This window comes from Aquila chrysaetos, chromosome Z (genome assembly GCF_900496995.4).
Source record: "Aquila chrysaetos chrysaetos chromosome Z, bAquChr1.4, whole genome shotgun sequence".
NCBI lineage: Eukaryota > Metazoa > Chordata > Aves > Accipitriformes > Accipitridae > Aquila > Aquila chrysaetos.
The window spans coordinates 25,005,417-25,032,107 of NC_044030.1; the positions used below are offsets into that span (position 1 = coordinate 25,005,417).

The 26,691-nt window shown below is 38.6% G+C and overlaps 1 protein-coding gene across 9 annotated transcripts in view; it reads right to left on the reverse strand.

Moving 5' to 3' along the window:
- FER (FER tyrosine kinase) overlaps window positions 1–26,691 on the reverse strand; it is a 204,697-nt gene that overhangs the window by 33,391 nt on the left and 144,615 nt on the right. For all 9 annotated transcript variants that reach the window (XM_030003736.2, XM_030003742.2, XM_041120640.1 and 6 more), the window contains one exon: window positions 26,289–26,412. In XM_030003736.2, the coding sequence (XP_029859596.1) occupies window positions 26,289–26,412 (124 nt within the window). The remainder of the gene's footprint in view (window positions 1–26,288; window positions 26,413–26,691) is intronic.

Here is a 26,691-nt window from a genome sequence, read left to right on the forward strand (position 1 = left end):
CTACATGGCTTAGTTCTGCTGACTTCTTTTCCAATGTAAAAAGTTTACATACTCCTGAACAGAGGACTTACAGAAGAAGGTAAGAAATATTTTGCCCTACTGTTGTAACTAAGCATGTCTGCAATCTTAACTGTGACAAAGTAACTGTAGTAATACAGTATCATCAAAGGTAATCATAATTAGTTATAGCTTTGAGTTGGGAACATGACTTTCTCCTGCTCACTAGCACCATTTCCTACAATTAGTCTATGTATAAACAGCAGAGGTCTCAGGTCTTCCACAGTAAGAGAAAGCAAAACAAACAACAATAGAAAAAAATTTACAGAAGATAAAAGGAACGGCAGCACTAATGGTAAAAATCGAGTAAGTAAGTACAACTTAAAAGCAGGAAGTCCAGAGTATTATTGTTATTATGAAGCTATTTAGAAGGCAAGAAACAAAAGAAATAACAAATTAAATTATTCAGAACAATAAGAAGGGTACAACTATGAACTTGAAATGACAATATATGTTTTCAGTATTTCTCCATAGGCTTTAAAAGTATGTTAGTCACACTGTGGAATCAGATAAATAGCATTCACTACTGTTTCTTAAAGGTAAGAAGAGTAAGACCACGTTCATAGAGGTATGTATATTAAACTGAAAAGAAATATAGGCTAGGTAATTTGGAAAGCATATTAGGTAATCTTGTCATGCATGATTTTTAAATGTTTATCTCCTTTGTGTTATCAAGGCATTTATGTCACCTAGCATTGCAGTTCAACATAATATGAAAGGTGTATATATGTACAAAAGCTCTAAACTCTACCTATTGAAATGAAATAGAACTGAATCATAAACTGAAGAAGTTACAGGAATTCCTCTTTTCATTCACCCCAGCACTAGCTTTTATGTACAAAACCATAAACACTTCCACAACTATCTACTATGTTCAATGCCTGTGACATTTAGAAGGACAACAGCAATTTTAATAGGGACCAGAGATCAAATTTTAGCCTATTATACCTAACAAGGTAGAAGATGGTATTGCATTCACTTAAAATCCTTTTTATTTACTTTTTTCTCTGTAAAAATTTGGGCTTTTGATTTGTAATGAATTGATAATTCATCAATTTTGAGAGTTCAGTTGATCCTACAGTTCCATATGACCCCATGAAGTACTTTCCCTTTCATTTTCTCACTACAGAAACCGGGCATTTGTCAAAGTGACCCAGAGGACTACTGGAATACGGAGACTTCCTTTCCATGGTACACCTTGCAATCTTCTGATTACCTTTTCTTCCATGTGTTTTAAAGCTTATAATCTTGTGGTGGTGGGGGGTGTCCTACTGGAAAGCCTGAGATCACTTCCACCGTCTACTGACATTAAAGGAAGCCTTCCCTGACTGCAGCTATCAAGCTGCAAATCAAAAGATCTGGAGACAGCTTTCTTGCATTTCTACTTTTTAATTTTGCCCTTCTAGCCTTTTTTGGACTTTATAATCACATTACTGGTGAAAAGATTTGCTTGCTTCTCCTGGACCTCTGTTTCTGTGAAAAATGTTTAGCTAGAATACATGGAATATTTAGGGGAAAGAAGGGTGAACAGCAGCTGTGGCTGCTGCACCATGAAGTGTGTGGAATAGTCTTTGCAATACACAATTTCCACAGGACTAAAGTTCTATGTCACTTGGATATGCAAGACAACTGTAAGTCAGATAGCTTAAGCCATCATTAAAGCTGGATTTATTGATGAAAACAAACTCCCAGGAAGAAACTGACCAGTCTCTAGCTCACTACAGAGAAGAAAGTCTGGAATAGATGACGCTGGAATATGAACAGATAATTAAGTTGGCATTGTGAGTCAAATCTTCCTACATATAAACAAAAAACCCCAAAAAAGTACTTTGTGTATAGTTAAAAACAGTCAATGCCTGTTTCTTAACTAGCTATTTCCTGTAAATACGAGCCAAAGCGTGAAATCCTGGTTCTAGTAAAGTTAACTAACTTAATGGAATTAGGATTTCAACTATGGTTTTTAAGCTGAATTTGTTCAAAACATTTGACTAATGTTTTATCCAACTTTGTTTAGTTTTTCTAAAAGCAGATACAGTGTCTTGAGAGAAATTCTGCAAAATTGCTCTGCATATGAATTAACACAGAGGAGTGACACATAGAAAAGTGGGACCCAAGAATTGTCTTGGTGACAGGACAAAGTAAATTCCCTTTTCCCATAAAAAAAAAAAAAAAACCCTATCAGCTTCCTTTAGAAGCATATAGTTAATGTTTGTCAGCTGCAACCACAGAAACTATGGCAACTAGCATCGTAAGAAAAGAAACACGTTCATCAAATCTAAATGCTAGTTTTGCCTAAATTGGCTCATGTTTACTTAATGCACTCCCTCCCATATATACACAAATACAGACACTAAGTAATAGAATTTTCAGCTGTTTTCAAAATATTTTTATTACATCAACCAATAATCAGTCTATTTTACCTTTCTTACTTTTATTCATAATGCCATTTGTTACCTTTATTGGATAATTTAAATCAAGCACTTTTTATCCTTTGCATTTTTATTACTCAGTTTTCTCTGTCCATCAGTTTTGCCTATACTTTTGCTTTTTTCTGAGTTACTACTTTATTTGCCACTTTCTAATATCAGTGTTCAGAGCTGCATGTAGTGTTCTGTTCAGTGTATCTCTCTGCTCCCTTACAGACTGGCATGTTTTTTCTTTTCTCTACCTATTTCTAGTACATGGACAACTATTGCACCTCTTTTAGTATCTCTGCAAGAGAGACACAAATGATACAATATACTAGATATGAAATGAATTTGTCTTGAATATACATATCAGAATATAAAGGAAGCATACAATTCGTCAGTGAAATGAAAGTTGTGTATATAGCCCGGAATCTTAAGGGAAATACTTGAACAATATTTCAAGGTGTTTTTTAAATATTAAATCAGTAGCTGCAGTTAGTAACAGTCCACGGGGATTTGAATTGTGTCCAGCACGTACGTCTACATTAGCAAATAATTCAGTGCAAGAGAAACAGATTAACAGACTGAAGTAGCTGGTGCTGAGGCTCCTCAGATCTCCATTACATGCAGTTACAGAGGTTTATTTGGCATTAGATGTAGTCTTGTTTCAAGTGCCAAACATGGTCCCACACTGCGTGCAACAAAGCTAACATACAAATTTTGGCTTTCTCAACTTCAGGCTTCTTTAGGGAGCACCATTTTGTCCTTTCCCCTATCCCATGCCAATGTCAGCAGCACAACAGTGGCACATCAGAGCCCCTGCTATTATTGCTCACAGAAGAATCCCCCATTATTTCTGCTCATCCTCATAGCATTTTTGAGTTATGTCATGGTACCTGATGACTGTTCTACCTTCCAGCTCCAGGTTTAGACAACTTCTACTGCAAGGGGCTCAAAAAAACAGTAGAGGTGAACTGTGTAGTTTTAAAGAATAGGTTAAAACTATCATAGAAAAATACTGGCTCACTGTCAAGTCTAAAAGATTACCAAGCACAGTATCAGTTGCTATAAAATACCCCTGAAAAGGAAGCTGAAGCACTTCAATTTAATAGCTACTTAATAGTTAAAAAAAAGCAACTGCCCATTTAAGGAAAAAATATGTCTTCATATTTTGACATAGAAAAACCTTCCGTAACTTCTACAGTCTCCTAAGAGTTCTGTTTGCCTGACTCTCTCTGAAGGTTACAATGCTCTCTTGTGGTAGGAAGGATGGTGATTTACTTACGAACTTATAAACAACTACTTTCAGTTTACAACTGAAGCCCAACTGTGTTATAGAAGAATAATGATATAAAGAAGTTAAATAAACCCTTTGAAATTAAAATACATTAATAAATAACCAGGATAAATAAATAAATAAATCTGTAACCACAATAATACTATTTCACACTTGAGTTCAGCTAATATAAGACAATAGCAACATGGGAGATACTGTAATCTCAATTTTGCTCTCCGTTTATGATATTGAGAATTTCCATTCAGGAACATGCTAACCCCTGATCATTTCAAGCTAGAGAGATATTAAACTCGTATCTATGACTAGCTTTTTATCTAGGCAGTTATGCTAGCTCCCACAAGGTTTATCTGTAATATGAAAGGGAGTCAAGGGTGGTCTCAGTAAAAGAAAATGAGGATGGAGTGGGACTTCATGATTCCATCCATGACCCTGCAAGGAGAATAAGAAACTAGTCCAGATAATCACGTGCAAGAGAGGACAGTCTGCACAAGCAATAATGGGAAGAAAGGGTGGCTTCCTGGAAGTCAATGAAAAGTCAGGAAGATCTATGATACCAAATAGGAAGGACAGTCAATCCATTTGTTAGTGAATGGGAATGGAGATGTTTATAACCAACTAACTATTAAGAAGCAATATTAATAGCAGGAAAGTTTGAAAATTCCTTGTTTAAGCATTTGTAAGCTTATTCATCATACTGATCTCTGAAATCCTGCCCAGAAATTACTCCAAAACCAGGAAGCCTTTCGAATCAAGTATTTTTACTTATTCTGCCATCCTAACTCCTATAGATAGTTTTTTAAAACTGGGACATGGCCCTTATTTCACTGGTCTATTTTTATTTCCCACAACCCATGAGACTTGATGAAGTATCTGACATACAGCTTTGCCAGAAGCTTTTTCTGTCAGGCTTGAGTGACTCAGCTTAAATCTGCGAACAACAAAATACTGTAACATTGATTCAACAGTTCTTACAGCTCCATGTACCTTGATGATCTCCCTCAATCTTCCAAATTAGTTAACATGCCGATAAGGCTTTCTTCACTGCCTACTGCCTTGCATAAGGGATTTTGAAATACCCTTTGATGAGGAGAAAGTCCCTATTTCAATCAATACTTACAGTGATATAAAAATGTATCATAAGACCATATCCCTGCACTATAATTCTGCCAAATGAGATAGAAAGAGGCCGAGAACTACAGAGCAATGACAAAAAGTGAGAGAATGTAACATGCACTTAGCTTACTGTCTGTTTTATTTTACTTATTCTCAGCAACTGTGATTCCTTTAAGATGCATTCAATTTTTTCAGAATCTTTTTGTGAGCAGTATGTATTGGAACTGAATTTACCTTTGAACTGAGCTGAACATGCATAACTTCACCTAAGTTTCTCTCAGCTATATGAGAAAAATACCTTGACTCTCAAAGAAAGATCACAGTAAGCTAGAAAACAGCATTTTCTTCATTATTTGATATGTAGAACTATATGCCATCTATGACCATGCAGAAGTAATATATTCTCTAAACCAAAATGTTTTTCAGTTGCATGAACTTTAAAACTGACTTCTTTCATGAAGGCACACTAAAACCCCTGTTACATTCTTCCTTCTTCTGTTTTTCACTATGCACACAGCCACACATCTACGCAGAATGTAATAACTCAGTGATAAAACTACAGCAATGTAAAGCTTGGAAGGACTTCTGAAAAATCTCCTGAGGCACTGGGAAGAACTACATTAGAGTAAGGTTATATGAAAAAAGACAGTGGATAAACATTTTGTCAAATCCACAAAACAGGTGTAACTTAGTATGCATATAGAAATATATATATGTGTGTATAAAAAATAGAAAAGGAAAATATATTTATTTTTCTCTGGAAAGCAATTTGGGAATTTATTGTTCATTACTGTAGGGAACACCGTTCGGAAGATCTCGCGATGTCACGGAAAGTTAGAAGGCTAGTCGTCGCCTCCCTATGACATATCAGTAATCCCACCTACCGTTGTTAGTATAAAAGGAATTAACTGCGCAATAAAGGACGGAGTTGGCACTCACACCATGTGTGTTATCTGTCTCTTCCCTGGTCCAGGCCGACCAGTGATCTAATCGCGGCACCTTGATATGTAGCACTGCTACATAGTGGTGACCCCGACGTGATCGGCCGCACAGGCGACGATGGGGCTTGCGCAAGCGATTAAGGTATTAAAGGTGTTAGCTTATGAGGTGGGTGCCCGCGGTTCGATTAGGAGGGGCCCCACGGGCGAATGCATCCAATGGATGCTGCGCCGGGGGGGACATTGAGTTTCCTAGATAAGTTTTGAGCCCCCCAAACTGGGGAGAGATTCGGGAGTCCTTGCTCCGATCCGAGCGCGGAGCTGCTGAACGATCGCAGAGTTGGGGGAAGGTGGAGCAGGTGGTCGCGGCGGGACGGGAGGCTGAGGCGTGCTGGCTGGCGGCGCGAGCTGCTGCGTCCTGCGGGTGCAGCGCCGCCTCGGGAGCAGCGGGGACAGCGCCCTCGGGGACAGCGGGGACAGCGCCCTCGGGGACAGCGGGTCGGACTCAGACGGAGCGGGCGGCCGTGGAGCGGGGCTCGCAGAGTGGGCCGTCTTTGATTGCGGACATGGGCACGGAGGGTGCGGCGGAGACGGAGGTTTTTCCTGCAGACGCGGCACCAGCGGGACCTGATGCGCCCCCCCCCCCAGTATCCACGAGAGGAGTTGCGGCGGGTGGTTCGGCAGCTCATGGGGAGGGACGGTTTGCAACGCCTCAGGCACAGGCACAGGGCATACGCGGGCCGTGACTTTACGGCACTTGCAACAACTGCCTTGGCCGCACTTGGGCGTGTCGCGGCCATGGATAGAGCGGACCCCCCTTGCGTGAAAGTTCCGCAGGGGATTGCCGAGAGGTCCACTGCCTTTTTAGATCGGCTTCAGCTTGCTGTGTAGGCGGCAAACCTCCCGGAGGCGGCTAAAGAGGCGATTGTGCTTGAATGTGCTAGGGCTCAAGCTAACCCACAGAGCGCAGCGCTTGTCTCTCATTTGCCAGCGGGTTCGTCCCTAGGTAACATGATACGCCATGTACTGGAGAGAGAGCAACACAAGAAGCGCGTCCGATAGTGGCGGCCTTGCAACAAGTTTGCAGGCGGGTACAGCCTGATACTGCTTTTGAGGAGGCAGTCTGTAAGCAGGCCGCTAACGAGCAGGATTCTGATTCTGATAATTATTCTTTTGTATCAGGCAGGGTGGACTCTGAAAAAGAGCCGGATTTATATCCCTCATTACCTCCACCGCTGCCTGCCGCGGCCGTCCCGCCGCTGCCTCCCGCGGCCTCTGCGCGGCCGGGACCGCTGCCGTGCCGCCGCCGGCCCCCACCCCCCCCCCCCCAATCGCCTGGTACTCCCTCTCTCCAGGGTCTGCAGAACTTAAAACAGAACCTAACTTTACTACACTACCTGTATCTCCTTCTCCTGCTAATCCCTCTAACTCTGTGCCTCTGTCTAATCCATGACGATTCACTTAATGATTTGGGAAAAAATACACATAGTTTGATGCAATGCTGTCGAGGAAAAGCTCTACAGCAAGGAGATTACCATGTTTACTTTTCCTGTTGTATGCACACCTGCCTCAAGAAATGCAAGAACCTCAAGAGTTAGAGTTCTTAGGATCAGTCATCATGAATCCCTGTGTGATGTTTAATTACACCCATAACACCACTCAAAAGGGTCAGAATGTAAATGCTATTTTGCCTGTATATAGAAATGCTACAGCTTGGTGTAACTATATCTATTCCAGAATATCACACTCTTTTTCTATTCCAGCTGCTTTACCTACGCGGATGTTTTTAATTTGTGGGAATAGAGCGTGGGAGAGGAATTCCATCGAAAACTTAACAGGAGGCCATGTAGCCTCGGACAACTTACGTTACTAACACCCGATATTAATATGATTCACAGTAAAAGGCTCACGATAACTGACACAGGTTTAACTGGATGGCTAACAAGTTTGGGAATTGCGGGATGATTAAAAGATTTGCTTATGCATGGCTTAGTTATTTTAATTGTAATATTAGCAGTTGTAATGATTGTACTACGTATCATAAAATAGTTGAACGTATGATTGCAAAAGCATTTCATGTAACTTGGCTTGCATAAAATAATTGGGAAAAAAAAAAAAGAGAGAGAGAGAGGAAGAGACAGAAAAAAAAATTAAATTAATGAAAACAAACGGCTGGAGAGGGGGAAGAGAGATGCGGTTGCGGAACACACAGACATGGCAGCTGAAGAGTGAGAACATCTAAGACAATAACCCTGCAGACACCAAGGTCAGTGAAGAAGGAGGGGGAGGAGATGCTCCAGGCACCGGAGCAGAGATTCCCCTGCAGCCCGTGGTGAAGACCATGGTGAGACGGGTCGTTCCCCTGCGGTCTATGGAGGTCCATGGTGGAGCAGTGTGCTCCTGAAGGACTGCACGCTGGGGAGGGGACCCATGCTGAAGATCTTCGTGGAGGACTGTCTCCCGTGGGAGAGATCCCACGCTGGAACAGGGGAAGAGTGCGATGAGTGCTGCCACTGAGGAGGATGAAGTGATAGAGATAATGTGTGATGAACTAACCGCAAAAACCTCATTTCCCGTTCCCCTGTCCAGCTGTGGGAGGAGAGAGTGATAGGATAGCTATGGTAGGTAACTGGTGTCCAGCCAGGATCAACTCATCACATAGACAAAATGCATTGTAAAATAGAATGAAATTACATTGCAATTGGGAATTTCAAAAACAAGGACTCTGTGTAACTCCTTTACAAGGGAATGAAAGTGTATGTGATTGGAATTAGGTGAAGGCACATTTGCAAGGTGCGTTTGCTACTAATATTGCAGGAGAGACCTAAGACCTTGCACAGATATTACAAGATCAAATGGGAAATATACGAAATTAGCAGAATAAGGTGTTTTTCAAAGAATTGTCTAATACTGTTGAATGCTTAAATCCAAAAACATGATTTGAAGGTTTAAATTTGTATATCTGAATTTATATTGCTATTGGAGAATTATTAATCATTTGTGTGTTTGCAGCAATCAGAATCACCTGAGCAGCAGTACGAGGATTGCGTCAGTTCGAAGCTAGAGTCCTCGCTGCCTTCCTCGTGAATCTGATGTTCCTAAACAAAAAAGGGGGCGATGTGGGAGCAGCTCGGAACACCTGGCATTTGTTTTCAAGAGTGACCGTTAGAATTTGTTGTGCTGCATGTTTGCCAAGCCTTGAAGAACTAGTTTTACAAGGTCAGGTTGGAGGATGGCCTTGTGTAGGCCTGGGAAGATGTGGCTGAAGACAGTCACGAGTATGTCTATGGAATGTTTTTATCTTTAACTGTTCTGAGGACTGGCAAACATCCCAGCTGGGTCAGATATGCCCTCCTGTGTTAGTAGTATTGGCTGTGAGTCGTTAGTACTTTCTGGATCTTTGTTGAAACATATATAAGTTGGATTCTTTTGTGAAATAAAGGGAATCTTGCAAGGAAAAAAAAAAAAAAAAAAAAAAAAGGAAATTGTGGGAGATTTCATAGAAAATGGGGGAACATTTCTTTGAGCCTGATTATTTAGAGTTAGCATAAGTAGCCCGCAGTCAACATGAGTGGACCGGAGTACGCTCCCTTTAAGCCACTACAGTATTTGCATGTTACCGTAGACACCTATAGTAAATATATTCTCGCTACAGCGCACAGGAAGCAGAATAGCTTGGCGGTTGTACAACACTGGCGTGCTTGCATAGCCCAACTGGGATTCCACGACAGATCAAGACGAATAATGGTACAGCTTATACTGCGGAAAAGGTGAAACGATTTTGTGCAATCTGGGATATAGCCCTTGTACATGGCATTCCTTATAACAGCACCGGGCAGGCCATTGTAGAACGCCCTGCTAGATCGTCTTAGGGAGGGGGACCAGGCGGAGCCCTCCTGCTTACGGGATAATTCACCTGTTCTCCGTGCACAGCGTCTCCTGTTAACTGCGTTAACTTCATTAAATCAGACAATTCGGGGGGACCTGGACCAGATGACGGCGCAACGACATTTTACGGCTACGGAAGAGAAAGGCCCCTACCCGTTGGTCCGTGTGCGTGATCCCCAGACACGCCAATGGGACGGACCGTTTGAGCTGCGTTGCCTCAGGCGGGGGTACGCCTGTGTGCAGACACCTGAAGGGCTACTGAAATGGGTCCCTAGTCGCATGGTTCGTCCTGTCCTAACCTCATAGTGTTTTGAGTGTTTTTTCTTTACAGATTACTGTTATCCTTTCCTGGCTTATGACGCCTTGGGGTATCTGCTGCGAATTTCTGACACTACACCACTTAATGAGTAAGACAACAGAACTTCAGAGACAATAAGGCGCTGCAAGACCTTTATAGCAATTAAGAAAAATGTCATTTTGGCTTGGAGCATTTAGCTGTGGGATGGGGACTTAGGAGTTGGTTTGTATCTTTGTTAAAAATCAGGGTTTCTTTTATTCTTGTGTATTTTATTAGGTATAATGTTGCTTTTACTGTGTTTAATTAATTGTGTTCATATATCTTGTAGGTCACCTTAGCCAACATAACAGGTCAAGATTCTCTGTGCACTGCAACTACATCACAAAGCCTGTGAACCAATAGACAGGATGGCTATGACTCGTGCGGCACGTCTGGCCAGCGACCGCATGTGCCATAGGCTCCCTATGTTTCAACTGAGGCGAATTTTAGCACCCGCTGGCCACGTGTGCTAAAATCTGTTCCTCTGCAAATGTACAAATACCGGGATCTTCCGAAGAGCATCGGGCTGGTGTACGGCAAGGCCATCGTTGCCTCTGTGGGGACACCCACGTAAAGCTGGCACCTACCGATTGCTGGCCTGAGTTCGCGGATGGTGGTGACTAGATCTGCTAATGCTCTTCTAATAGAAAAAGGGAGGGGGAATTGTTGTGGGAACATATTTAGCTAACGGTCACAAGAGCATTCCAGACGCCTTTAGAAGGCCTTGAACAGAATAAACAAGAAGACAAAAATAAGAAAGATACCAATTAGAAAAACACAGGTGCATATTCCACGATAAAGAGAACTTGGCACAAACAACCTCAATTCGGCAGTTTATCTTGACCAATTAGACTGAGATAAGTCTCGTATGTTTAGTTAGTATGACCAATTATATTTTATGTTTATGCGCGTGTGCAGTGTTGATGCAGCCAATCATTGAGTGCAACTGGACGCGTGGACAGTGCATGAATAGTGTGTGTAACCAATGGGAGCTAGTTGGACATGAGGAGGGGGAGATGTAGGGAACACCGTTCGGAAGATCTCGCGATGTCACGGAAAGGTAGAAGGCTAGTCGTCGCCTCCCTATGACATATCAGTAATCCCACCTACCGTTGTTAGTATAAAAGGAATTAACTGCGCAATAAAGGACGGAGTTGGCACTCACACCATGTGTGTTATCTGTCTCTTCCCTGGTCCAGGCCGACCAGTGATCTAATCGCGGCACCTTGATATGTAGCACTGCTACACATTACCATTGACATACAGCCTAAGAATTTATTAAAATGAAGGTAGTTTTCTGTCTGAGACAACTGGGGTATATTCCTCTTTGGAATGTCAAGAATCGGTATCAGGAAGCCAATAAATTATCGAACCAATACATTTTATCTTAGTGCAACATATATATCCTTTTCTAGAAACACTAATTACAATTTTCTGCTGTAAGAAATAAAACAGGAAAAGTTCTACATCCTAAAGAAAACAGTATAAGCAAAAGCATGTTTTGGCTTTACGAAACAAACATTGACACACATGCTTACCCTCTAGTCAATGATCTATGCTCAAAGAACAACCTTGTACCTCATTTCTGAGGTGACTAGCATTTAGTTGACTGCATTCTTCCTCTCCTCCCCAATCTATCATCTTCTGCTTTTGCCTTATCCTATCATATAATTCATTGTTTATCAGCTACCACTAACACCTCCTTTACCCACTGCAAAAACAAAGTCCTGCAGTCCATCTTTCTTTTTGGTACAGATTATCAAAGACAATTCAAAAATTCTGTGGAAACACCATCAGTGTCAGAAATAATAGTCAGCCACTATATGCATCTCCTGGTTGTGAAGTACTTGGTATCTGGGAGTATCTCACAAGGGGGTGTCTGAACTTTCTGAGCAGTTTTAATATGAAACTTTGAATTCCAAAATACAGCGTGGAGAATTACTGCTGTATTTTCATGGCAATGACTACAGCACCTTGTTAAATAACATGTATTGAAGCACAGCAAAAGCAGTCATTATCATCTAAGGCCCTACTTCTTTTCCAATTGAATTCAATGACAATTTTTCTGTTGATTTTAGCATGGCAAGTTGTATTTACTGCACTTAGGTAAACACAACACTGGTTTTGCAATGTCTCCTGCACTTAAGACTTTGTTCTGTGGGATCAGTTCATTTTTCACTACAATTTAATAGTGAAATTCCTACTTCAAAGACGGCAAGCAAACCAGTATTTTATTTTAAATAACAAGATAGCCAGTGAGAACAGCAAATTAATTTACTTCTAATTCATGGAATAGAAGTTCATCTGTCTGTAGAAGTTGCAGCTTTTCATTTACTACTGAAGTTCAGTGGGAGGTTAGGAGCCTTGGTTGAATAATGATTTTCCTTGATATCTCCTGATGCTTTCAGATTCACACCTTACCATTTAATCCTAATTATTATTATTAAAGCTACTATGTTGTCCAAACTTCACTTTTAAATCCACTCAAGAAACATTGTTCAAGGAATAGATAGATACTTCAAGAAAGTGGGTAAAAGAGCTATTCCTGAAAGAGTGTGTAAATGTTTATATTCAACATTAGGTTGCATTTTTCCTCTCTGGAAGACATTAGGGAATTTCAAAGTTATTTGCAAATTATGTATTTTCCTACTCAAAGAAACAAGTCTACACAAAGTAGCAAACCTGGAGAAACATGTCTGATAGCATACTGGAACTTCTTGTTCAATAAAAAAAAAGGAAATAGTAAGTTACAGAAATTAAAATTCTTGTTGAAAGTAGTGAAAGCTAAGAGAACGTGGAACTGTTAAAAATGAATCCCCTGAAACTAAAATGAAGATATGAGGTTGAAATGTCTAGATGGTGTAGATGATAGCAACCTAATCAGTGTTGCACACATATCAAAAGTGTAATATTCTCTTTTCTGTACTTGCTTCTGCATAAAGTATATAGTATGTCCTTGACAATAGTTCCAGAGTACATGCTTTTATTGACCTTGTATAAAACAAGACAGAAATTCACAGACTGTGAACTTAAATCTTGTTATTTCTCTAAATAGTAGATGTCACTAAACTTTTTACATTTACCACAGAAAGTAATTACATTTCACCCACTATTCTCTGTTGCAACAGGACTATGAGATTAGAGAGTATTATACTATGTAGGTAAGCTATAAGACTTTATGATCACTACAATAGCTTTCACAAACACTAGCTGTATGTTATTTTTATCTTAGTTTCAATACCCTGTAGTCTCATTTTTTACTTTTCCCTTCTTAGAGAGAGAGCCTGTCACTCTCATGTGGTGAGTAGACTTACTATTCTAGAAAGATGTTATTCAAATGATTTTGTCTGAATAACACTTCTAAATTCGTAGTATTTATCAACAAGAAAGTGGTGCTGCAGTTAAATAAAAACAACCCTAGCACAATACCACAACACTCAAAATGCTACAGCCTGTTAAATAGAATGATGGAGTCTGAGAAAATTTACTTACATTTCCTTCAAGCCCATTTGCTTTATTTCTAGCAAAACTTACTCATTTTCTAAGAGGGAATTTTCTGTATCAGGGATATCTCATGAGAAAAAGATACACTGACTCAACTCCACAAAGGCAAAAAAATAAATATTTTTCATAATATGCATCTTCTATAACAAGAAAAGAATCTAAACCTCCTCTGCAATTTCTTATGAATTGTTTATAACCTAAGAATTTCTTCTGATTTCTTACAATAAATACCAACCGTTCTATAATTAGCTTTTGACACTTAACTTTTCTCCCCACTGTCAATAAAACACTGTTTTCTAATGCAAGAAATTTATTTTGGTTTTACACACAAGAACAGCTGTCTCACAAGAATAAAATAGATACCCTTCTGAAAAAACAGATCACATAACTATATGCATCATATACAATATTTTACTACAGTATCTCACAGTATTCTGAACACATATTTTATGTTGTCCTTTTGGACCCTCTGATGAGCCTTGGGACCCAAACATGAATTCAGCATGGCAGAAAGACCAATTATCTGAGATTTCTGGGAAAGGATTCACTGTTACTCACTCAAACATGTAAGAGAAGAAATACCAGCTAGCTAGTTAACAGTTGTGTTTTTTCTATGCTGTAACAAGAACAAATAATAACTTTCTTCCTAAGAAAGTTTCCTTTTGCAATTTTTTTTTTCTCATTCACATCTTAGCCAATTATGCAGTAAAACCTGGAAGGGTAGGGACAATGGAAAGGAAATGTATGAAATCTCAGAACTAGAAGCCCTGGACCATCAGAAAGTAAAAGAACTTTAAAAAGGGTGTTTAGCCTCACTTTTTTACAAAATATTATCCTAAAAATGGCACATTTCCTTTTATATTTGTATAGAATGTATGTTCCTTAGCAAGGATTTCTCATGTCCTTCGTTTGTGATGCCAAATCATCTTCGCGTTCTGTGCGCCCAGATACCCATATCCATGCTCAGCCTCATTCCTTCACACAAATGATTGGGTAAATGCCTGGAGAGTTACCATCATCTCTCATCTGTAAACTACTCCTACAGCTCCCTCCCCCCAAATATTCTGATTATAGAGCTTATATCTCAGTTATTTTGAGTCATGTTATCATTCAGGCATTAAGGTTCTTGAACAAGGAAACTGGCCTATTCATTAGAACAAGGATGTGGATTATATGGATGTAATTCTTTAAAATTAGTTAATACTGCAAAATATTTAATTTACAAATGAACTTGGATACTGTGCTAATACTTATGTTATTAATTCAATATTATTACTCTTATTTTCATTAATCATATCAAGTTATGTTAAGTAAATTTTGGTCTGGCAGTGTGCTCATGAATGCACTGAATGGAAAACCCAAGCCATGACCTTCCCCGTCCCCCCCCACCCCTCATAACAAAACCTGAGTTAGTACCATGGACTTTCAAGAAAATGAGAATGGGGTTTGGTAGTAAAAAACAGATGTTTTCAGCTACAGATACCACCTCTGGAAGGTTGCTCATTTCAATGCAGACCAGTTCAGAAAGAGGCAAAAGGATATTCCCAGTTAATATAATAACTTCCATTCAATATAAATTCAGTGAGTGTCATTTCCACTTTCCACATGGTAAACAATGTATTATGGTTTCTTTAATGAAAAGACAAGAGCAGAGAGGCCAAGAAACTCTAGTGACCACGGAAGCCCTGAAATCTAAGGAAATCTTTGGCAGGACAAGACAAGACATCAGTTGGGGTGGGCTGGCATGGGCAGTCTGAATGAATGGAAACTTTGTTCTGCTCTCATCCCTAGTCATAGGATTTCATTCACCAAGGCTGCTATATTATTTTCTCTCTGAAGCACAAAATCTGCAAGTGTTAAATTAAGGTCTCAGGTCACATATAAATTATACATAAATACATGAAACGCTCACAGTTCCTTAAAAATAAAAATAGAGAATCAGTTGATCAGAATGAAGAAGTTACCTTCTAATGGTAAATCTAACCTCTAACTGCTAACTGAAAGATGAGATGTACCAAAACAGAAAGCAAAAATGGAACTTGATATACTTTTCTAGCTATTGTGAAAAGTAATGCATTTTCAGCTTCCTCTGTATTAGCAGTTATTGGTGAATTCCATCACTACATGTATTTTCATTACAATAGTTTATTGTCAGTATGGGCATTGCATTTTTTTAAAATAGCTACGTCTACATAATAATTCTGCAGTAACATGCCAAACAATTTATCTATTACTATCTTTAGTTTAACTTTACATGACATTTTAAATCATCATCCTAGGAAAAGTGACATACTGAAACCTCAGAGATCTGAAATAATTTGGTATTTTTGCCATTTTATGGGAACACATAAAGGATGATATTCAAGCACAAGCTGAATAGGAAGCACTAGGGAAAGTTTACCGTAAAATGCAAATATCAACCTCCTTGAAACCTTTAAGAGACACTTCAAAACTTTAATATAAAGAACTATCTTTGGCTGATTATACAGGATTACCTCTGAAGCCATTCAGCTGATACACAGATTGTGTATTGGTTAGATATAAGATGAAATCTAAAGGAAATTTCAGCTAAATAAGATGAAATGTTATAACTGCCTTATCAAAAGAAAATACAATCATGGAAAGAAAAAGTTAATTTTTCTTTATTTATTTCATATGAAGAAACTTCAATTCACCATTCCACACTGAGAAACAGCAGAATCTAATATCCTACAGTAAACTGGCCTCTGGGAACTATTAATTATTAATATTACCCTCAGAAAGACCACAGTTAAACAACAACTTTGTTTTGCACTTGTATTAATAGATGCCTTAGAATTTAATATTTAAAAAGAAGAGTAGAAAATGGTAGAAATAATTGGTGCTGGAAATTCCCAATGGCAAACAAAATCTGTCCTAACAGCAGCTGAATGAAGCAATATGTTATTCTTATAAAAAAAAAAAAAGACAACATAACTTCCAGTTCTATCATTAATGTGCCAATCATTAGGTTAATATAATCACATGTGTAATCTACTGCTTATCTATGTAACACAATAACACTAGGAAACCACAATTCAAATATGAATTTCCTACATACTGTCACCACTGACACCTCTGGTAACAGGACTGCACTGAGCATAATTCAGGAATATATGAAAGACAGCATGGCCTTATTGAGATAGCATGATATGTTGAGATTTACAGTAAACAAAAATGTATTCAGACATTTCTTCTATCATCCTCTAACCATTCGAATCCATGCATCTGTTACTCTAATTACAAGCCTTCTGCAGCTGCAGCAGAGCTAAATCTGAGATCGCTAATTTGCTTTTAATAGAGGTTGGGGTGAATTTCAAATAAAGCACACAAGGGGAAGCAGTATCAACCTCTACAACAAATACACAGAGTCCTCAAGGAAAAATTGTATTCCTCCCCCTTTTAAAATCTTTTGTTATTCAGCCATGACAGAATTCAATAGCTTAAGGAAACAGATTATAGATTAGAAGGAAGCTCACTTTTTATTCAGAAGCAGCTCTTCATCATAGTTCACATCCACTTACATTACAGCATACTTAGAATTCAATAATCTCTCTAATTTATTATAATGAGCTTAAAGTATACAATATCTATAATATCTAATTTAATGAGTTTGGATATTTAACATTTTCACTGTTTTTTTCCTTAATACTTTCAGATCAGAACCATATAAGCTCATTAAAGAACAAAATAATCATGTTACTCAAATAACATTTCAGACAACCAGAAGTACCAATTCAAAACTGATTCAACTTTACTTGTAAATCCATTTCCCTAGGATCAAACCACATTTAGCAATGTGACAGTGGAGACAACTGCGAATTGCAGAAAAAAACCCCTTGAAAATCTATTTTTAAAAGCTAAAACCTGGTACATAATACTCTAATCTATTCCTATATGGCAAGTGGAGTGAAACGTAGCAGTGTTCACTGGTCTCTCCTCCAGATGACAGCAGTTGAAGAGCACTGTATTAGTTACTTTAGGGTTGGGAATACCACATTTTGAAGAAACACAGTAGTGTGAAAACTATAAAAAATAATTTCCTCAAGCATTTAAAAGCACCGACACATTTATATTGATAAATGTTCATAGAATCATAGAATGGTTTGGGTTGGAAGGGACCTTCCAGATCCTCCAGTTCCACCGCCCCTGCCATGGGCAGGGACAATTTCCACTAGACCAGGTTGCTCAAAGCCCCATCCAACCTGGCCTTGAAGCCTTCCAGGGAGGGGGGATTCACAACCTCTCTGAGCAGCCTGTTCCACTGCCTCACCACCCTCATAGTCAAGAACTTCTTGCTTACATCTAAGCTAAATCTACCCTCTTTCAGTTTAAAGCTGTTACCCCTTCTCCTATCACTACATGCCCTTGTAAAAAGTCCCTCTCGGGCTTTCTTGTAGGCCCCCTTTATGTACTAGAAGGCTGCTGTAAGGTGTCCCCAGAGACTTCTCTTCTCCAGGCTGAACAACCCCAACTCTCTCAGCCTGTCTTCGTAGGGAAGATGCTCCAGCCCTCTGATCACCTTTGTGTCCCTGCTCTGGTCTTGCTCCAACAGGTCCATGTTCTTCTTATGTTGGGGGTGTCAGAGCTGAACACAGTACTCCAGGTGGAGTCTCAGGAAAGCAGAGCAGAGTAGAGGGGGGAGAATCACCTCCCTCAACCTGCTGATCACACTTCTTTTGATGCAGCCCAGGATATGGTTGGCTTTCTGGGCTGCAAGCACACACTGCCATGTGACGTTGAGCTTCTCGTCAACCAACACACCCAAGTCCTTCTCTTCATGGCTGCTCTCAATTCACTCATCCCCCAGTCTGTATTTGTACTTGGGATTGCCCTGACCCATGTGCAGGCTACTCCTACTTTATGGTCTGGAATGCAGTTTTAATGGTTACTGATGAAAAAAGGATCTTGTGCAGGCTGACTTCTTCAACAGCATTGCACCCTTGGAGCACAGAGACAGGCTGAAGACTCCAAGTGCCTTGGTACAGCATTAGCAGAGCATCAGCAAACACCGCAGCCTTAAGACGGGTGCAACATTCCCTGCCTGCAGTAAAAGCAGAGTGCCAAGCAGCGCTGCAAGAGGACCAGCAGCACTGTTTTGGCAACAGTCAGCATTTCCTTAATTTGCTTAGCCACAAAGAGGACTCCCAAGAGCTGCTCTTTGAACTTAAGTTTTTTGGAAACAGTCAGCAGTCAGATCTTCAGCTACCCACAACAGAGCTGGGAGAAGGAAGGCTTCTGCAGTTTTCCTGTATAATTGCAATCTGGATAATCTGTCCAAATAAATGCTATGCATTTGTAATGGTTCTTCCATTAGTACCTCTTCTGAGCAGTAGACCAAATAAAAATAATCAATAACCCGTATAAAACCCACGATGCTATAACTGCACAGTATCTTTATAATCTAATATAGTCAGTGGAAATACTGGTTTTAGTGGAAAAAAGCTTGCTATTCAAGAGGCAACATGGAAGGTTGCATAAAGCACGTCCATATCAAGAAATAAAAGCTCAATACATGGTACTGTAATGTGCCAATCAAATTCAAAGTTTGACTAAAAATTATTTTATAGATATGACAGAATAAATTTTGGTGGCTTTTTTTAACACTAACAACATACCTATATGAAGTGGCCTGCAGAAGCTAACAGTTCTTCATCAAAGTTCCCATTTGTGGTTTTAACTTTAAATAGAATAGAAGTATTTCTAATGTTCGTATTGTAAAAAACATGCTTGGAAACATCCTTCTATATAAAGCAGAAACATCATCTTACAAATAAGGCTTGAAATTATGATTATTCATTACATTTATGTGGCATTTCAACTATACTATTGACAATAATTCTCTGAAAGACTTATTCATTGAAGCATGATTATTATTGACACAACAGTACAGAATTTTTTGATTCAGTAATAATTGATTAAGTATTTTCTGTGAAAGAAAGCTATAGCAATGGAATCTCGCATCATCACTTAATTTTATACATGCAGTTCTGAATGAATCATAAAAAGCGAATTAATAATGGGAAATTAATCCTTGCACTACAGTCCACCTAGTTTACAGAAAGGCAAACTCATTCAATTGAAATGTAGTCTTTCTTCATAAGTCATCACCAGCACAGAAAATTACAGGAACTACAATAGAGGTCCTAGGTATTGCAATTGCCCAGGAGGAAACACAGTATTCAGAGAAACGTGTTGTGCTCAAGGAGAATAAGCTCCTTTGGAACACAACCAAAGCAGCCATTCCACTGAGCACTGAATTGCTTGGAGCCAGCCAAAAGCAGGCACAGACAAGTATTTACCTCCTGTCTTCCACTGGATTTAGGTAGAGAAATCAAGCAGGCAGGTTCTTCCCTCTCCTTAGGAAGGAGACCTGCTCGGTTTTGAAGCTAAACCATCACTCTCTTGCTCCCAGGAGACTTGAATCACTACTGACACACTAAACTGAACAGCACCTATGCTAAATTGAATAGGATTGCTTTTCATCTTTTTTGTGGTAGCTGAACTATTGTCCCAGGAAGAAACAGAAGATTCACAAGAAAGGAAAGACTAACTTAAATATTTAGTATAGTTCTTACGGCATTCATGGTTATGAAAGAGTTCTGACACCTCTTCCCAAAATTCTTTACATTAGCAGTTACCAGACTGAAGATGAAAAATAGTTCTGGGAGCAGAGTAGATCATGTAAACTCGGTTAGTAACAGGGAAGCAAGTATTTCCTAGTAATTTATATGTAATTAATATAAATGGTATATATCTAATGAAAACTATAGAAATCCAGAATTAACATCAACAGAGCCAGTATTTCATAGCATGAAGCCAAAACAGCGACTTCTAATTTCATGTGGGGTTTGTAAGGGCTAGAAAACTAAGGTAAAAAGAAGCAGTAGTAATATGACTAAAAATGGAAGAGCTGGACCACAGAACATGATCACCTTACAAATGAACTCATCTTCTTTAATTCAGAACATGGGAGACTTCCAGAACATAAATGCAAAGGAAAATTTGTCTAAGGAAAATGCCTTGAATGCAGATAGTCCATATCTTCTCACACACATAGTGCACATATTGAAAATAAGTCATTTGAATCGAATACCAACCTTACGCTACATTTGGCAGATACATAGTTGAAGGCTACTGCTGGTAACTTTAGTGAAAAACTGACATAGGGAATGTTTATTAATTGATCACTTTTAAGATTCTAACTTTTATTATAGCTCTCTCCTAATATTCCATCTTCAAATTTGTTCAATCACAGAATGGTTTGGGTTGGAAGGCACCTTCCAGATCCTCTAGTTCCACCCCCACTGCCATGGGCAGGGACAATTTCCACTAGACCAGGTTGCTCAAAGCCCCACCCAACCTGGCCTTGAACTCTTCCAGGGATGGGGGATCCACAACCTCTCTGGGCAACCTGTGCCAGGGTCTCACCAACCTCACTGTAAAAAACTTCTTCCTTACGTTCAATATAAACTCCTTTTAGTTTAAAACCACTGCCCCTTGTCCTGTTGCTGCCTGCCACTACAGGTAAAAAAGTATTTGTCCCTCTTTCTTATAAGCCCTCTTCATATAGCAAAAAGCCACAATAAGGTCTCCCCGGAGCCTTCTCTTCTCTAGGCTGAACAACCCCACCTCTCTCAGCCTTTCTTCATAGGAGAGGTGCTCCAACCCTCTGATCATTTTTGTGGCCCTCCTCTGGACTCACTCCAACAGGTCCGTGTCCTTCTTATGCTGGGGGCCTCAGAGCTGAACACAGTACTCCACGCGGGGTCTCACCAGAGCAAAGCAGAGGGGGAGAATCACCTGTCTCAACCTGCTGGTAACTCTTCTTTTGATGCAGCCCAGGATACAATCAGCTTTCTGGACTGCAAGTGCACATTGCCGGCTCATGTCCAGCTTTTCATCCACCACCACCCTCAAGTCCTTCTCCTCTGCTCTCAATCCCTTCGTTTCTCAGCCTGAATTGATACCGGGGGTTGCCCTGACCCATGTGCAGGACGTTGCACTTGGCCTTGTTGAACCTCATGAGGTTCACATTAAATGATCTAAAAAAATAAACTGGTTCTTAATGTATTTGTAAAAGCTCTTAAGGTAAAAATCAATCTAGTTCTCAAGTAAAGCAGTGAAACTGTGCAGAACACTATCAAGGAGCACAGTAGCTAACTGAAAAAAAAAAAAAATTCTGCTAGTTTCAGTTAGAATTATATATGTATTACTTGTACACAATTTTCCACACAGAAATATTTTAAAGACCTGTCTCTGATTTTGAAAGGTTGTACTGACCATGAAATGATAAAAAACGGAGGAAATCCTACACATAATTGCTTCTCTCAGTATTAAAATATTTTTCCAACTGAATTCTACCATAATTTGAATTATTTTCATTACAAAATGATGGCGGTAAAGAGAGGGGAAAATAAAACAAATAATAGGCATGTCCAAATTCTCTGAATTGGGTAGTTGCAGCTTCTCTCCTATACTCCCACAGGACTGGTTTGGAAACTAAAAATAAATTATGGTAAAAATGCATTCATCACATGCAAATCAAATACTGGAAAAGAAGACCACTCATAAATGCTTATTGAACCAACTGAAATTTTCACATCTCCATCCTTATCTTGTATTTCTAATTAACAGAAAAAATGGAACTATCTAAACAATAGCATATGGTAAAAATGAAAAGCAAGAAACAATTCTCCAACCTCATGTTAAATAAATGGAGATGAAATGACTACATTCTCCTGTATATGTTCAGCCACTCTTCTTATTTCTTTTAATAACATCTTTCCATGCAGCTTTTTTTCTTTTTTTTCTCTTTAAGCCCACTCATTTCTGCTCTTTTAACAGAACAAAGAGAGAGCAAAGAGCAAGTGACATCTGGATGCTAGAGGAGATAAAAATGCAGATCAAATAATCACTCACATGCATTAAGCATTCTAAGTCTGACAAATTTTACCTTTATATTTGCACCTACTGAAACACCATAGCACACACAAAAATAGAAAACAAAAGAGCAGATTAGTTGTTGCACTGGCCTCAGTACTGAAAGGCTAAGTCAAAGTATGACTCAAATAGCAATTTCAGAAAGCCAGTACAGATTTATGTAGAATTTTAAAATAATAAGGCTAAGTATAGCTAGTGCAGTTACAACTACAAAGTGGCTTTAAGAAAAAATTTTAATAAACTGCTGAGAAGCCTTTAGTTTGACATTAACATCAAGTCAAATACATATGGTACTAAATCATGGTCACCTAAATTGCTAAAAAAATGTGAGGATTCTGAACAGATCTTTAAGACAACAAATAGAATACTACAGAAAAACAATAGCATGAAGCAAAACAATTCTGGTTTTTCAACCAGAATTTTCAACAATTTCTACATAATAGAAACTATTTCTAATTATATATTACTGATCCTTCTTAAGCAGTAGTAATCAAAGCCTATGGACTTTTAAACAAAATAAAAAACATTACGCTGCTTAGTTTTCTCTCTAGTTAATTTTCTTACCTTTTTTTTATCTGAGAACCACTTATAGTTGATGAAGTTTCTGACAAAAAAGAACACGTTTATTGCTCTTTCAAAAAAATTACTATTTTTTTACATAGTGCTAAAACTTCTTCTTACAATGAAGTAAATTGTTCCATTCTAATCTACATGCTCTCAACTTTAACTTTAGCCATGACTAATTTGTCTTACCTGACCTAAAAAGGAGGGAACAAGGGCTCCCAAATTCCTTGTACAGACCATGCAGTCACATAGCTGCACCTTCAGTGCTTGGGCAAGGAGGGGCTGAAACTCCAGTGGGGTTCTGAGTCCTGAACACCTAAAGGCTTGCTTACAAAGCACAAGACAGTTTGACTTTTCCTCGCTAGCCTGTCATTCCCTTCTTTAGTGTACCTGCAGCACAGCACCAAGAGTGTTGCGCCTGCTAGTGTGCAGCAGGTTCAAAGTACCCAGCAAGCAACAGACGCTCTGTGGTCCTGTGGCAGACAGGGTTTCCAGACAAATGTATCTCCAGCCATCCCCCAGGGTGCCCAGAAATTTTGGATAAATGCTCAAACTCCTCAAACAGAGAATAGACCTAGAAAGATTTTATGTATGCTAATCCTACTAAAATGCAGTTTAGCCTTTGGTAAAACACATTTTAAAACTTCATGGGCTACTTTCTTAGAGTAAGCATTTGCCAATTAACCTGTATTACTAACTCAAAAAGCCCCACCCAGAAGTCCCTCTATCATTACTGCTAAAATCACTAAACTTGGTTGGTTGTTGTCCTGATCCAGAAATTTTCATTATTTCATTTACCTACCAAATTCAGAAGAATTATCTCACAAATATAGTAAGCACATATTATGGCCAACCACATAAATGCAAAAATGATCTTGAATATCCCAGAAAATAAGATTGGTAAAATAATACTGGAAATGCATATTTTGATTTATTAACCTGTGTGTTTCATAAAAGTAAGCGGTTTTCCTGAAGATACTGTTTGCTTACTTGTTGCACTTTAAAACGGTAGTCTTCTTCAGGATAGGTTTACTAAAAATTTTGTTTCTGCCTTTAAGGAAAGTGGTAGCACTCTCTGATAACCTCCTGTGACAATCTGTGATAATAATAAACACATTTTGTGAAGATTTTGAAAGTCAGAAAGTAAATAGCGGGAAAGAAGTTTTCTCACTATTTGTACCGTAGTATGTGTAACCCAGGCTTGTGTGCATTGGCAAGTCTATGGCACTAACAAAACACATCAGATTACAGCTCTTTTTCCTGACTTGAGATCTATATGACATTTGTATTCAGCTTTCTAACTGAAAACAATGAAACAATGAAATCTTCATATGGTAAGACATAGCTACATGTATCTTCTCACTGAAATACATTCTTTGAATCACCATTAGCTTTCTAAACACACCTTAAGAATAGTTGTTCCTATTCACCGCTAGCCGCCAGCCCTGAGATACACTGAAGCCACATTTTCATCTATAGTAGTTAGAACAGTACTAATACGCATAGATGAGCAAGGATACCCTTTTTTCCAGAGTTAAAAAAAAAAGAAAAAGGGGGGGTGGAGAGAGCACTTCTCCAAAAATAATTGTTTCTAAAATTTTTATTTTGCAGGCATCACACTAGCATTTAAAGGATAAATACCATATTCTTTTTCAGTAATTGCAATTACCAGCTAAGACATTACACAATAATAATAGTAAATTTTAGTTATTCAGCTATTACTTTTCCCCTTGGTTTTATTTTCTAAGAACACAGGAGTTGTAAACAGGTATTTCTGATTTAACATTGATCTGACAGTTACAGAAATTATTAAGCACCAGAGCATTTATGAGGCTAGTGTAAATCACTAATGCTGTTACTTGCTCTGATTTTTATGCTGTTATTTTCTTGGCAAACAGAGCCAGGCTGAAACACATTCTACCATGACAGAATGCTGGGACCTTAATCCTATTTTTCCCCATGGTGCTTACAATACTTGTCTGGGATTTCCCCAAAGGAATATTCCATAGTTTTATACTGTGAGTTAGGTTTTTTAATTCCATGTTTCTTATATATCATGATCTTGCAGAAGTGTTTCAATTAATGTTTCAGAATAATTTTCCACGTTTTGGAAACAGCATAAGATTACTATTCCATTTAAGCTTCCTTATATCAAGTTGAACACAAAAAAGAGCAAAAGATACATAAATGACACTTACAACAATACTGTAGGATTTTATAAATAGGTTTTGAGCTTACTCTTGTTGAAAGAATGTTTTTAAAGATAAATCTACTCCTTGACCTGCATGACTGCAGCTGAACAATTCACTGTTGATAAAAATCTAAGAGAAATGCCACTCAGGACTCCAATAACAGCATTCATCAGAACAGTGCTAAATATCAAATGGCCTGATTATGTAAGTGAAGTGGCACACAGTTCACCTACAAATGTTCTACAACACAAAGCGGAAGTCATCAATATTACAAATGAAAACTTGTTCTTCATAATTTTCCTGTAAAGTGGGTTATCATCATGTTTATTTCTCATATTTCAGCTATATCATTGTAGCAGGGTATATACTGTGATATTCTGAGAGAAAAATAGGTGGAAATTAAGTATGTTTCCTTTGACACAAACTGAGTCTAAGCAGCGCCATGGCACAATCAAACTGGATAAGAAACAACAAAAAGGAATGGTAGGAACAGAAATAAGGTACTCCAAGAGCATAATGCCTGATAATCTTCTATATTTTAGAGAAAGCAGTCCAGGCAATTAATATTTTAACATACAGAATTCTAGTTTTTCTCCCTTTATTATACGAGAAACCAGTGGATTCCTCTGAAACACACACCAAATGTAACTTAACTTCTTTGTTGGCCATGCAAGTATGTGTAAATTTCAGACAGGCTATAAGCCTCACAGATTGCTTTTTGCCATGATACATTGTCACCATACGAATTATGCTCCTTATAATGCAAATTATTATGGTGAAAAAAAATAATTTTTAACTCGCATTAATAGCAACAAACTATACAGATCGAATAATGTAGTACTTATTTTTACCCAAATGAACAGAACAGTTTTGAATTAGACAAGCAATAATGACCTTTTCAGAAAAAGTGTAGTCTTTTTTTTAAAATTGTAGGGGTCACTCCTGTTGATAATAAGCACCATATACACTTAAGAGCTAGCATTTCCAATGATTCAAATTGCAATAGTGAGAAAAAAAAATCTTCCTTACCTATGTATACAGTTTTTAGATTCAAGATATGCCATACCAGAAGCAGCATCTAATGAAAATTTTACCAGCTGTTTGGTTTTTAGCTCATCCTTCTTTTTTCGTAAAAAGGACAGGAAATCACCTCCTAGAAAAACAGACAGATGGACAGTAAGACACAACAGACAGGATACTCACATTTATCTCTCATTAGGGGTATGAGACCAAACAAAATGCAGCTATTAGCTGCTCTCCTCAACCTGTCAGTTTGAGGCTAGCCTAAGAAAAAGGAAGGAACTCACCTTTCAAAATGCAGTTTCCCTAACTCCCCTTAAATACGAGGTGCTTAAAAGTGAAAGCTGCACACCATGTTTTTGATACACCCAAAATCTTCACCAGTGTACATTAAATACAGACTTATATGAAA